Raw genomic sequence first — 15,247 nt, 5'->3', positions numbered from 1 at the left:
AGCTGTTGACAACAGCAGATGGGAAAAAAAAAAAAAAAACCCCACCCTAAACCAACCCAACAAATAGATCAACAAGATTAGCACGGACTAATGCCCAATCATTAAGCAACAGATCACTAAATTCCAACCACTTTAGGCCACTGGACATACAGTGGCCAAACTACAAATTTAGCCATAAGATTGCTAAAATGACAACACATAAGAGCTAAAATAAGAATATGGAAAAACACAATAGTAAATTAAACATTCTTATGTCATCCTCTTTCCCTTTCTTACTCCCTCCCCAGCTTCTCAGAAGCTAAGTAACTCCTTTTGAAGGAATTTAGTTTATACTAGTAGGGCTTCCCTGGTGGCTCAGATACTAAGCAATCTGCTGGCAAATGCAGGAGACCTGGGTTTGATCCCTGGGTCAGGAAGATTCCCTGGAGAAGGCAATGGCAACACACTCCACTATTCTTGTCTGGGAAATCCCACTGGACAGAGGAGCCCGACAGGCTACAGTCCATGGGGTCACGAGAGAGTCAGACACAACTGAGCAACTAACACTTTAAATAACAAACTACTCTTTAATAGTAAAAAATCTCAGGAATTCCAACAACTTTCTGGGAAATGGGGTAAAATGAAGCCTATTAACACAAAATTAATAAAGCAGTCCTTTCACATACATAAAACGTACTACAGTTAACCCTCCCCACATCCAGAAAACAGATAGAGAAGATGCCCACTGATGGACACAATGCAGTTATAAATAATAAAGTTCCGGACCTGAGTAGAGGGGACGGAGAAGGGTGTTCTGGTACTGACCCGTACATCTCCGCTGCAGATCGTTTCACACCTGCTTTTCCTCGGTTCACTTTTGGCTCTGCAGCCAGATTAATATCTGGGGGAGGAAAAAAAAACTTTATTGACAACTCTGTTGGGAGGGAGGTGTCTCAAACTGCACCTTTCTAGAGTGTACATGGCCATATAATTAACAAAAGTCAAATGATGTATCTCATCTTTCCTTGTTATATAAAATATGCTCAAGATTTTTTTTACAAGGTTAGGACTTAATCCTCCATTTCTTTGTCCTCTGTTCTGTAACAACAAAACAGAAATGCAAAACACACGAAGTACCTTTAATACCTTTTACCCTCGACTTGAACACCTCAATGAGAAACTGGGGATTTTTATTCTCCTTACAAATAGGATAAACTGAAAAGTTGCATTAAAAAATAAACACTGTACAGTGAACTGCTTATAAGTAAACAGTTATAAAAGTAAATCTTCATATGCATGCACACACTCCAAGGCAAAGAATCGAAAGAAAACAATTCTAGTTTCCCTATACAACATAATTTTTAAAACATCTATGCCAAACTGCCCAGTCACTCACCATGCCACCCACTACCTATCAAAGAATTCATGTTCCCCCAAATATTTTAACAGATGAGATAATTTCTCAAAAAACAATTAAATAAAAGCTAGCCAGCTCTCCAAAACTCAGTTCATCAAGTGACCACTGGAAAAAGATTTTTAAGTACATTGTCTTATCTGCTAAACACCATTACATTTATGAATAATCTTCAGAGTCTTAGTTCACTAAACTCATTTCTAATTTTTAGTAATTAATGTTTGTAACAACCCTACTTTTACAGTTTTGACTCTGGAATCGTAAGATTTTATTAAACTAAAGGTAGGCTTTTTTAAAGCAGTTTAAAAAATGTAGTAACAAGGTTAACTACATTGTGTATCCAACTGATTTTACAACCTCATAGAATTATTTCATGATATTCTAAACTATAGTACAGTTGACACTTGAACAACGTGGGAGTTAGGGCCCTGACCCTCTGTATAGTGGAAAATCTGCATATAAATTTACAGTTGGCCCTTCCTTATCTGTGGTTTTGCACTGGGATTCTACCAATGCTCTTGTAGTAATGTTAATACACATTAAAAGAAAAAAAAATCCATGTAGATGTGAATCCATGCAGTTCAAACATGTATTATTCCATCAAGGGAAAACTGTATTAAGTCAATATCCAAAATCGAGTAATTTTGATAAAAACAAAGATATGATTGCTTGAGGCTGTGGCACAATGTGCACATAAAAATCTGACGTTTTGTTTTCTTAAAAACCTAAGTGTCCCCTATTCTGCCCACTGAAACTAACAAGATGCAATTAAAATTCAATAAACACTCCTAGTATACAGGGAGTGGGTTTCCAAATAACTCCCATTAAAAGGAGCCAACACTCTTATAAGATACACAGATGACCCAGAATATCCTGTGGTGCAGTAAGCAAGAAGAAATGTAGTATCACAAGAGTAAGGTCTCAAGGACACGGGAACCAACTTAAAGGTGATCTATCCACTGGCCAAAGATGAGATATCTCGAGTTTCAAACAACAATTTGCAAAGGACTGAAACATATGTAATGAGATCTCAAGTTTAGAATATAAATTGCCTGAATAGAGCTCAGATCTCATTTCTCAAAAATTTCAACATGCTAGATCAGAGGCGAACCCTACTGGGGAACTAAAATAAGACAACCTTTTATTATGAATCACCTCAATTAATCCTCTCATGTTATCTAAATTCTCTTGACAACCACATAGTAGTATTACCTTCAGGAATAGATAATAAACCGAGGTAGCGCATGCACGCACACACACATTTTAACAAAGAAAAGCTATGTAGGCTGCCCAACACATAGTTATAAGGCCCTAACATATATCTGACTCTAGAGCACATGACTAAGCTCTGTTGTCTTCACCCAGTCGACCGTGTTCAAAATGACACAGACATTTTAGGCAGCAAAAGTACTTTATGAAGTATTGTTCCTCTCTCTCCTACTTTACTCAAGACTGCCAACTAAGGGTTATCCAGTTTCTACTACACCAAATGGTAAGATTTTATAGGTCTAAAATTCTCTTTAGACCTATAAACCTGATTTTTAATTTTTATTAGGCTGATGTCAGACATAACACGCAGAACACCTCTCTGACTAACAGCTTTTATGGAGAGGGAGAGAAAGAGAAAGAAAACATGAACAGAAAAACTTCCAGATCTGAATTATATAATCAATGAAAAATTAATTCAACACAGATCTTACCTAAAACCTGGCCAGCAATCATTCTGCCATCCTCTCCTGCCACAGCAGCCCGGGCATTTCTCTCATTAACATACTGAACGAAGGCAAAGCCCTTATGAACAGAGCAACCCACGATTTTGCCGTATTTTGAGAAGATTGCCTCCACGTCAGATTTCTTGACCACAAGGGTATTGAGATTCCCAATGAATACACGAGAGTTCATGGAGCGAGGATCCGTCTTGTTGGTAACATTGCTGGCCATTGTCTTTGATGATATGGTGCCTCACAAAGCTGAAAAACTGAGAGGGGAAAAAAATGCATTCAGGTGAAAAGATGCTAAAAACAAAATAATCCTTGGTAAAAACCTGTTCTACTCTTATTTTGAACCATTCTACCTACAGTTATCAGTCAACTTAAACAAAATGGATCTCACAGCATCAAGTTTATTAGTATTCAGAGACTTGAGCCCATGAATATATATCCTTATAGAAATTCAACCTCCTCTTCTGTAATATATTCCTGCTAAACTATCACTTCAAGGGGGGAAAATTCCTCTTCACATAATACACACAATCCTCTTGGAAATTATTAATCCCAAGTGACTTCACTATTTAAAATTCCTCAAGCAAATCAGAACCTAATCTCTCTACCATAAATTTCTGTTTTTCACTGTCCCAGTCATGCTAATCGAACCATCCCTTGCCATCTATCAATAACTCCACCTTTTTGCATGTTGCTTTTATTGAGTCTCACTCATTGCCACATAAAGAACTCCAGTTTCTGCCCACAAACTATTCTTTAGCTAGATGAATGTGGACAAGTGACACTCTGCCCTTCAAGTTTAATTAACTTTATTATATGAAGGCAATAAATAGAACCAACTCATTCACTCTGGAAATAACCTATTTCCAGGTACTTTGATTGATTTATAGCATCCAACAGATACTTAAATATCAATATCATTTTTACAGAACGTTATGATTCTTTATGTAAAAACAGTACAAAATATAGCTAGGACATTTAATAATGCTGGATGGTGATGATGATAAAACTAGAAGGTAGAACACTGCCTTAATCAAAAAAGAACCAGAAGCAGTTAAGGAAGAAAACACAACTTTGCTCAGACCATTTCAAAACAAAAATTATTTTTATATATGTTACAGAGGCATAGTCTGTAACCATGTGGAGATTCACAAAATCATTTTAGGTCTTTTAAAGTGCAAGATGTTTTGATATTCTTTAACTTTTCTATCAGCTTTTCATCTTCTGCTCCTTCCCACTCCAACCACCAAAGTTAAACAGGGCTTAAGATGGGATCTACCCTAGATTTAGAATAACATTCTTAAGGTTGTTTCCCATTTAACCCCTTGAAAGGTACTGAATAGTAGTGTCTGCTGCTGCTAAATCACTTCAGTCGTGTCCGACTCTGTGAGACCCCATAGACAGCAGCCCACCAGGCTCCCCCGTCCCTGGGATTCTCCAGGCAAGAACACTGGAGTGGGCTGCCATTTCCTTCTCCAATGCATGAAAGTGAAAAGTGAAAGTGAAGTCGCTCAGTCGCGTTGACTCTTTGCGACCCTGTGGACTCAGCCTACCAGGCTCCTCCGCCCATGGGATTTTCCAGGCAAGAGTACTGGAGTGGGGTGCCGTAACTTTCCAATCCTCAAGAAGAAAATGACAAACTAGTTCTTGTGGATTATGTAAAGGTCCTACATACATGTAAAAAAAAAAGATGGTATAAGATTTACACATGACCACTACCATTCTGACCCTTCAAATATCTTGTCTTTTCACACACATACTGAGTCTAAAACTTTAAAGCTCCTAGCCTTCTGAAATTCAGGAAACAGCCTGCCTTTATTGGAGTTTCTAAATTGTATCTTTACAATTTTTTTTGACACTAAGCAGTAAAAATTAACCTAACAGTGGCTACTCAGAACCACTAACAGCCTTTCAACTTAAGCAGGAACACCAAAAAGCCTTACAACTCCAAGAGGAATCAAAACAGAAACCTACCAAGAGGCCTGCTGCTGCTGCTGCTAAATTGCTTCAGTTGTGTCCGACTCTGTGTGACCCAGTAGACAGCAGCCCACCAGGCTCCCCCGTCCCTGGGATTTTCCAGGCAAGAACACTGGAGTGGGGCGCCATTTCCTTCTCCAATGCATGAAAGTGAAAAGTGAAAGTGAAGTCGCTCAGTCGTGTCCAACTCTTCGTGACCCCATGGCAGCCTACCAGGCTCCTCCGTCCATGGGATTTTCTAGGCAAGAGTACTAGAGTGGGGTGCCATTGCCTTCTCTAAGAGGCCTAACTGGTTTCAAATAATAATACTTCTGCGTGGCTCTTAAGGTTTGCTATTATTTTAAGTGGAGACATAAGCCAGTTTTCAGCAAATTTTTTCACAAAAAATATATACACACACACACACATATATATATACACACACAAGTGATAAATCCAGGTAAAGGCTCCCTGAGTTTCTTCTTTAGTATTTATTTGTGGCAGGCAGGATCTTGGATCTCTGCCCCAGCATATAGGATCTCTAGTTGTGGTCTGCAAAATCTTAGTTGCAGCATGTGGGGTCATTTCCAGTTCCCCGACCAGGGAACAAACTCAGGCTCCTGTACTGGAAAGCAGATTCTCAACCACAGGACCACCAGGTAAATCCCTCTCCTTGAGTTTAATAAGAAGAAATTAATTGTGAGTAAAGCAAAAACCTATGAAGAGCATACAGAATACAACTTTGTGTCAATGCATCCCAAACAAAACTCCATAATGCACAGTGGTAAGGGCAAGTCAGAAGCTAACATGCATGTTATATATCACTGTGGGAGAAGCAGAAGAAGTAACTAGGCGCCTAGAAGAGCCAGAAAACTGAAGAACATCAAAATATCCAGGTAGTATGTACTGGAAAGGAAAAGAACAAATGTTAGGAAAAGCAGTTTCAACAGGGAGGGTCTTGCCTGAGTCAACAGTGGGTGAGTACAAGGTACTGCAGTAAAACTGTCCATAGGTGCTAACGCAGCTCAAGTCTCTACAGAATCTCAATACTCAGAAGCCCCATGTGCATTCCTTTCTCAATCCCTTCCCTCCTCCTCCTAAAACTACTAACTTCACAGTAAAATCACTTTCTTCCTTTTAAAATAATTCTACTACCTAATGTGTAGCCCTGGGTAGTAATACTCTTACCCACTGATACAGATTTGATGTCTTTTAATGCTCTTTTTAGATAAGTTCCCCTTTAACATTTATCTGTTGAAGAATCTTGAGCATTTGTCCTGCAGTTTTTTAAAATTTCATACCTTTAGCATAATTCCACATATTTCGTATTTTCAGAAATTGGAAGCTGTGACCAAAGGTTTGATCAGACTCACGTGTGACACTTCTGCAAGGTTATATTCAAGTAGTAGTATATTTTTGTAATGTCATTCATGCTAAAAATTCTACCAGATCTCTCTAGGGATTATGGTAACTCAAGCTTATCCTTAATATTATTATTTAGAAACAGCTTGAAAATAGTTTTATCAGTTCCTGCAACTTTAGTAACAGTTTGCCTGTGTCCTTTGTATCTGTCAGTTTCACTGGGTGTAAAATCACTGAATCACATTTTCTTTCCTTAAATATACTCCATTTACTTCTGGACTGCCACACAATCATTCCAAACTATAAACCTTGCTGGCAAAGTTCTATTTTCTCAACCTGAGTAGATGCTACAGGGCTTTTGCTTTATAATAATTCATTAAGCTGGGTTTTTTTTTGTTTTAAAGACAAATAGAAACGAAACAGATCTAAATGAGTGTATTTGAGGGTGCCTCATGGGTCACAGAAGTTTACATTTTGGAGTCACCCTTATCGGACAAGTCAATTTCTAACTTTTTAAAGATTGTAAGTAAATAAAAGCACATAGAATAAAAAACACACCATAATCAATTTCTTTCCTAAAATTAGTTTCAAAGATTAAAACCAAATAGGGAAGTATTTCTGGAATGACTGACTCTGGTTACTCTGTGAACTGTTTCAACTCAGTAGCAGACATCAAGTGGTTTCCAGAAAAGCAGAATCCCATCACAGTATAAACGGAAAAAGATTGAGTATTTCCCTAGAGGTTACAGGGTGGTAGAATTCAAACCTCTACTTAATGGATGCATACACGTGTGTGTGCTTGCTATCTTTTCACCCCAGGTTATTTTCACAATTTTTTATCATCAAAGAATTACTAAGATTGGTGAGTAAAAGTCAAAACCAAGAATATTGAGTTACTTGATTACACCAAAGGATGTATGTGTCCATTTGATTATGTTTTATGTTGAAGCAGTAAAAGCAATGAGTGGCTCTATGAAGGGTAAGAACTGCTCAAGATTCATGGATACAGAAATGTGTTTCTATCACCAATTCTACCACATCACTCATATCCTATACCAAAACTCATGAAATCTACATCACGTAGATTTGGAATGGAGTTGGAACACAAGCTGACCTGTCAATTTTATTTATTTTCAACTGTTCATCTTGAAGTTTGAGTTACGGTGTGCAACTCCCACATGCCTAATATGCTATTTCCTTTCTCTGAAGTAGTTTAAAGACAAAGTGTCACTAGATGGCAGCAATGAGTTGACAAATTTTTTAAATGATAGCCATCTTCTTGAATCCAAAGACTTCCTATCTCACACTGTCTTTCACAATTTCTTATCAAGAGTTTCTCAGTACCTCTTAGATACTATAAATTTCTCTGCCTACTTAGAGCAACATCACCTGATCTGAACTGCTTTCCTTTAACACACTTAAGCTCCTATTTTGCCCCTTTAAGTCCCTTTCACACTACTTTCCTGTTATTCTTCCCCACCCCTATCATATTCTCTGCTTCCTATGTGTCTTCACTGCATTCATCAACTATTTCCCTCTGGCCTCCTTCAGCAGGCAACAATAAACTGCCCATGTCTGTAGAAAGTTGTCCAGTGTACAGGTGGCCCTCCCTATCTGCAGATTCTGCATCTGTAGATCTAAACAATCATGGATCAAAAAATATTATGGGGGAAAATTTATAAGTTCCAAAACCCCAAACTTGAATTTGCTACACACCATTTATATAACATTTACACTATACTTTTTTTTTTTTAAACTCAGGTATGTTTTATTTTCAGAACATTTTCAACAGTAGAATATATGAACTGGCACAGAGCAGGTACTGCTTTGTTTACGCAAGCAGCCAGCCAGCCACTGTCTTTAAATGAATTAACTGTAACGTACAATACCCCACTAAGCACTGTGTTTGGTGCTTCTGACACATACTGATTTTCCTTTTTTTGGAATATAGTTGCTTTACACTGCTGTGTAGCAAAGTGAATCATCCATAACGTGTAGAAAGAGCCCCTTTTCTGGATTTCCTTCCCATTTAGGTCACCACAGAGCACCAAGTAGGGTTTCTTGTGCTACACAGGAAGTTCTCATTAGTTATCTATTTTATACATAGTAGTATATATATGTTAATCCCAATCTACCAGTTCACATCCCCTTCCCCACAGTATCCATGTTTGTTCTCTGTGTCTCTATTTCCTCTTTGAAGATAAGACCATTTATACTATTCTTCTAGGTTCCACATATATGCATTAACATACAAATTTACTTTTTTTACATTGTATTTTCTTTACAACTATACTACATTAAGGTATTATTAATATAATTATAATATTATATTTGGTAGTATAAGTAATCTAGAAACAAAGTATATGAGAGGATGTGTATAGATTATATGCAAATACACAAATGGTGTATATAAAATATACCATTTTATACAAGGGACTTGAGCATCCCAGAATCTGGTTATCTGCCAGGGTCCTAGAATCAATCTTCCTAGGATACCAAGGGACTGTAATTTGCTCATTCCCAAAGCTAATTATTTATCAAACCACAGACACAGTCCCAAGGTAAAGACTATCATGTAAAGACTATTAACATGAAAAAATAGCACATGGTGGTACTTTCAGGCCACAAGAACACCAAATTGACCATTTTAACATAAACTACATGGAACTGAATCACTTCATTGTACACCTGAAACTAATACAACACTGTCAATCAACTATACTTCCAGAACCAATTATAAAAATATTAAAACTGAAAAACAAAAACAGATTAAAAGTAAAAATGGTACCCCACAACCATCTAAACAAACGGAGACCAGTCTCACTCTACAGGCCAGAAGTATCATAATTGTCAAAACAGTAAGACAAAATGGTCCCCCCCAAAAGTTATGAGCAACAAAAAAGGGGAATAAAATAATAAACTGTTAACATGAAGAAGTGTTTTAAGAAAAGTATATTGAAAAAGACTCAGACCACAACCTGTTAAATCAGTGACGATTATACCAATATAAGAACTGATTCAGACAACTGTCAATATATGGCAAAAGCACTGGGTGAAGAGACTGTTGAGAGTACAATAGGATTTACATGGATTCCAAGTATGACTGACTGTTAACTATAAAAGGAAAAAAAAAGTACCTCTACTACTATAGAAATGAGTCACCACTTATATGAAGTGATCTAACATATGCTTCCTGATTTGACGAAATAAACGTATGTCACCTAAGCAATATTCTTAGTAAAATATTTGGCTTGAATCAATACAACAGGGACAATCAGATTTCAAGTCTGTGGGGACATTATACAACACAACTTGTTAGGACTCCTCAAGAGTAGGAAGATTAAGAAAGCAACACCATGGGAAAGAGATCTTTTCTGTGAAAACAAGAGAAATTTAATGCAGATAGTGTAAGAGATAATACTGAATCAATGTTTGCCTTGTTGCAGTTCCCATTTCAAGTTTCACGCCTGTAACTTTAATATCATTCAGGAGGGGGAAAGACACAGATCAAACACGGTACATTTAGACAGTTGTCACCAGAACAAGAACAGGAAGGCTGAGACAAGAATGGCTTATTTTACAGAAGTACACATTATCTGTTTAAGGTTTTTCTTTTTTTTAAAGAACCTATCACAGCAAATGGAAAAGAAATACATACCACAACACACTCTTGAGCAAGTTCCCCCCAAAACAGTTTTTTCTGTCAGATATGCAGAATGATCATCCAGTGGGGTAGAGGAGGAAACTGGCACTAACACTGCTGTAACTAAGTAAAACTAGTATATGTTTCTGTAAGCTCATTTGAAAATCCTTTGTAAAGCTACTCCAGCAAAAACTAATTTTTTAAAAAGCTCTTTAAAAAAAAAAATCTTAATTAAAGCTAAGTGCTAAGCAATAGGGAGGTCAATAAATTTGTACTAATTAAGCAACTGATGACGTTAAATAAATTCCTATTTTGGAATCTAAAGAGAAACAAAAGATGTTTTGTAAATTCCTGGACAAAGTAAAAAAAGATTAGCTTTTTAACAAAAACATGTTGTAGACAGTTCACATACTGGTAAAGATGTTAAAAGAATATAAAACATATATAGAGGTTAGATATATCTATAGCTAATGAGACAAGAAAATGGATCAAAACATTAAAATATTGGTAATAGTTATCTCTGAGTGCTGATGCTGTTAAGTAAATATTTTCTCTCTCTGCATGTTTCCAAGTTTTAATAAGTATTTCATGATAATAAAAGAGGACTGTTCCTGTAAAAGTATAGTGCAACAGACCTCAATGACAAAAAAAAACTAAATCACATAGATCAATGTCCCCAAATTCTTGAGGATGATTAATCATCAAACTTCTTGAATTGCCACTTAAGTCAAGGAATTCACAACCTGAAAAAGATACTCAATTCTAAAACTTAACAGGCTCTGAACCACATTCTAGATGCTACCCAGATGCTATCATGTCTGTTACCTTTAGCACTGTCAATATCTGCAGAATTCATTGTTAAGTGCAAGGCTCTGCATTTCATATACTATTTAATCCTCTTCTATCTAATTCTTAGTCCTTGGTTCCAACCTGAAGAAAATTTCAAACTTTGTTGTGTGAAGTATTAACAATCTCTCCCAATTCTCCAGATTTTTTCAACATACTATAAGCGGGCTCATCCGTCATTTTAAAGTTTAGTAAGATTAACACACTAAAGCTATACTATGTTAAGTCTTTGATTGTGTGAAAGTCAAAGTTGCTCAGTCCTGTCCAACTCTGCGACCCCATGGACTGTAGCCCATCAGGCTCCTCTGTCGATGAAATTCTCCAGGCCAGTATACTGGAGTGGGTAGCTGTTTCCTCTCCAGGGGATCTTCCCAACCCAGGCCTTCCGCACTGCAGGCGGATTCTTTACCATCTGAGCCACCAGGGAAACCCAAGAATACTGGAGTGGGTGGGTAGCTTATCCCTTCTCCAGGGGATCTTCCCGACCCAGGAATTTAACTGTGATCTCCTGCATTGCAGGCAGATTCTTTACCAGCTGAGCTACTGTGTGGATCACAACCAACTGGAAAATTCTTAAAGAGACGGGAATATCTGACCTGTCTCCTGAGAAAGCTGTATGTAGGTCAAGAAGCAGCAGTTAGAAGTGGGCATGAACAACAAACTCATTCAAATTGGGAAAGGAGTATGTCAAGGCTGTATGCTGTCACTCTGATTATTTAACTTCCATGAAGAGTACATTATGAGAAACGCTGAACATCACAAGCTGGAATCAAGATTGCCAGGAGAATTATCAACTTCAGATATGCAGCTGATACTACCTTAGTGGCAGAAAGTGAAGAGGAACTAAAGAGTCTCTTGATGAGGGTGAAAGAAGAGAGTGAAAAAGCTGGCTTAAAACTCAATATTCAAAAAGGGAAGATCATGGCATCTGGTCCCATCACTTCAAGGCAAACAGAAGAGGAACAAGTGGAAACTGTGACAGATTTTACTTTCTTGGGCTCCAAAATCACTGTGGATGGTAACTGCAGCCACAAAATTAAAAAGACGCTTGCACCTTGGAAGAAAGGCTATGACAAACCTAGACAGCATATTAAAAAGCAGAGACATCATTTTGCTGACAAAAGTCCGTATAATCAAAGCTATGGTTTTTTCAGTAGTCATGTTTGGATGTGACAGCTGGACCATAAAGGCAGCTGAGCACTGAAAAATTGATTCTTTTGAAATGTGGTGTTGGAGAAGACTCTTGAGAGTCCCTTGGACTGCAAGGAGATCCAACCAGTCCATCCTAAAGGAAATCAACCCTGAATATTCATTGGAAGGACTGACACTGAAGACCCACTCCTCTGTCTACCTGATAAGAGCTGACTCACTGGAAAAGACTGTAATGGTGGAAAGATTAAAGCCAGGAAAACAGGTAACAGAGGATGAGATGGCTGGATGGCATCATCTACTCAATGTACGTGAGTTTGAGCAAACTGTGGGAGAGAGTGAAGGACAGGGAAGCCTGGTGTGCTGCGGTCCATGGGGTTGCAAAGAGTCAGAAATGACTTAGCGAATGAACAACAAAGATTAACACAATTTTCTTCCAAAAGTTTTTTTTATGCCGTATTTTAGTTTTGAAATGATAATTAATAAGATTAATCTCAACTGAAAAACCTTTCTGCGAATGTTCTGTATACTGAAAAGCTCTAACCAGGTTTACTTCTAAGAGCCAAGTTAATAACTATGAAAGTTTAGACTACCCTATTTCAAAAAATATTTCAACTGAAAAGGTATATACAAAGATACCTATCCCCACCGTCACGCCATGCCCATCGTGACTGAACTACATTTAAAGGAGTAACTAACTTTGACGTGAGAACTTCCTGAATAGAAAATACGAAAAAAAGAGACATCCCCATACTAAAATATACCCTCATTAAAAAGCAAAAAACTGATGAATGTGTGCAATATGTATTTGTCCACAACAATTTAAGCTAATACTGTATATTAAAAAATAAAGACATTCCAATTTCAAACTTAACCACATAAGTGGTGTGGACTTCCCTCTGGAAAGCCAATCCTTTCAAACACCAGATTCTTCCATCATAAAATGAGTATCGTTGAAAGCACTGTTCTCATAGGATAGGTATGAGGTGTAAGTGAAGATACAGAAAACACTGAACATGGTGCCTGGCACACAGCAAGTGTAGCCACTGCAGCTGCTCTTACTACTACATCATTTTCTATTATTGGTACATACCAATAAAAAATAGGACATAGACACAAGGACACAAAAGGTGATTAAAAATTAAACCAAACACTATACCTATCAAGTAGAAATATTTTAAATTGAAATTTTCACACGTTATTTCTGACAGTATGAACAGGTAACGGTATATTCAGAAGTGGACTATTTTATCAAAGCCTTAAAATTGTACATGTTCTTAAAAAAAAAAAATGTTCTGTGACTCAATAATCTTACCTCTGAGAACTTATCTGAAGGAATCAAGGATGTGGACATACTACAGTGAAAAATTGGAAAATAAACACATAATATGAAACTAAATGAATTTCAGTACATCAGTCTAACTGGAAACAAGCAGCAACTTTAAAAAAATAACTAATTGGGAATTCTGTCAGTCCAGCAGTTAAGAATCCATACTTCCACTGGAGGGGGCACAAGCTCATCCCTGGCTGGGGAAATAAGACCCTGCAAGCTGCATGGCACAGCCAAAAATATATATAATAATAAAAAAAAAAACTTGATACCAAGAGATTTTCAAGATGTTAAGCATACACAATATATAAATTATCTAGAAGACAACACACTAAAGTGTTAGACATCTCAGGATGTGGTAAGATCATGAGGTTTTAGAATACTCTTTTCTCCAAATTTTTCTTTAATACTGTAACAGTTCTTAATTTTTTCGTTCTGTAAAGATAGCTTCATGCTACCCTGGAATTTAATGATTATATGGCTTGGTGTAGTCATCAATGCTTTTCTATAAATTTCTTAACAGAAGTTAGAAAAGTTGAGTGCTTCCCCTCCTTAATGAAATTCAGATCTATGTAAAATCAAGGAAATGGGCATCTTTAGGACAACAAAACTTTCACTAGATGTTGCATTCTGTAATTTGGTGTTTCTCATTCTATGTCTGTTGGCAGTCCCAACACACAGAGATATTGGGTATAATTCCCTGTGTACACGTGCTTAGTCGCTTCAGTCACGTCCAACTCATGCGACAGTATGCAATGCAGCCTGCCAGGCTCCTCTGTCCATGGGATTCTCCAAGCAAAAATAGTTAAATGTGCTGCTATGCCCTCCTCCAGGCAATCTTCCTGACCCAGGGATTGAAATCCCGTCTCTTACATCTAACCTGCATTGGCAGGCAGGTTCTTCACCAACAATGCCACCTGTATTTACTAAACAGTTAAATCCTTGCTTATCTATTTTATGTTTAGTAGTTTCTATCAGTTAATTCCATACTCCTAATGCGTCCTCCTCACCCATCATTAAATGTTAAGTCACCTCTATTCTATGAGTGTTACATCACACTTTAGGGGGTAGGGGAAAAAAATACAGCATTAAAAAACCCACCATATTCTTAACTAAAACAACTTCTATACAGGAAAACTCCCCATCAACAACTGTTTCCTCAGAATATTTTAAACCATTTGAAAAAAAGTTCCTGAATCTATAAGCATTAGGAGTATGTAAGAGAATGCTTTTCACAGCAAAAGAATTAAGAATTACTTCACTAAGGCCAATAAATCTTGACTGTTTTCAGCAAAACATTTGAGAAAAAGCAAACATAGCAATCTAGGTGAAAGAAATTCATTATTCTGTTTTCTTATGTCTCAAAAGCTGGGAAAAGGAAAAAATGGTCATAACTTAAGAGCCACCTTGACCTACAAGGTTACATTTTTCAAATGTTTCAGCTATCATTTATTGCAAAGAAATAATTACACATTGGTCACACTATATATGATTTGCCTAAGAGCTCAGATAATTCAAAATACACACATTTCAGGATGGCATGTATATCTGATTACTAGCTTAAGTGGCTCAGCCATTTATTCAGATTGCCTGATGGTAATTACTTGATTTTTAATTCTATTTGTAATTAGGAAGAGTCATTATTCAAAATTTGTACATGAGTCATCTTTAATACTGCATTATCTCAAATTTACATAAAATGTGGCTACTTTATGACCCTCAACTATGCTCCCCAAAGAGCAAAAACACTCATCAGAAAGTCTATTAAAATTTCCAATTCCCAAGTAATAAAAAGGAGTGAAAGGGTAGCACATGGTATTCTGTAATTCTAAAAAGCTTCCAGATGA

General features: G+C 37.0%; 1 protein-coding gene across 8 annotated transcripts in view; it reads right to left on the bottom strand.

Annotated features, from left to right (window-relative positions):
* Positions 1-15,247, bottom strand: part of HNRNPC (heterogeneous nuclear ribonucleoprotein C (C1/C2)) — a 52,382-nt gene that overhangs the window by 24,494 nt on the left and 12,641 nt on the right. For 7 of the 8 annotated variants that reach the window (XM_010846270.1, XM_010846269.1, XM_010846271.1 and 4 more), the window contains 2 exons: positions 3,094-3,371; positions 766-880 (listed from right to left, as the gene is read on the bottom strand). In XM_010846270.1, the coding sequence (XP_010844572.1) occupies positions 766-880; positions 3,094-3,334 (356 nt within the window). In that variant the 5' untranslated portion in view covers positions 3,335-3,371. The remainder of the gene's footprint in view (positions 1-765; positions 881-3,093; positions 3,372-15,247) is intronic. The other variant, XM_010846276.1, reaches the window with a different exon arrangement.

This window comes from Bison bison, unplaced genomic scaffold (genome assembly GCF_000754665.1).
Source record: "Bison bison bison isolate TAMUID 2011002044 unplaced genomic scaffold, Bison_UMD1.0 scf7180017864234, whole genome shotgun sequence".
In the NCBI taxonomy this organism is placed as follows: Eukaryota; Metazoa; Chordata; class Mammalia; order Artiodactyla; family Bovidae; genus Bison; species Bison bison.
Note: the sequence above shows the minus strand (reverse complement) of the source record. Positions and strands in the feature narration are given on the sequence as shown.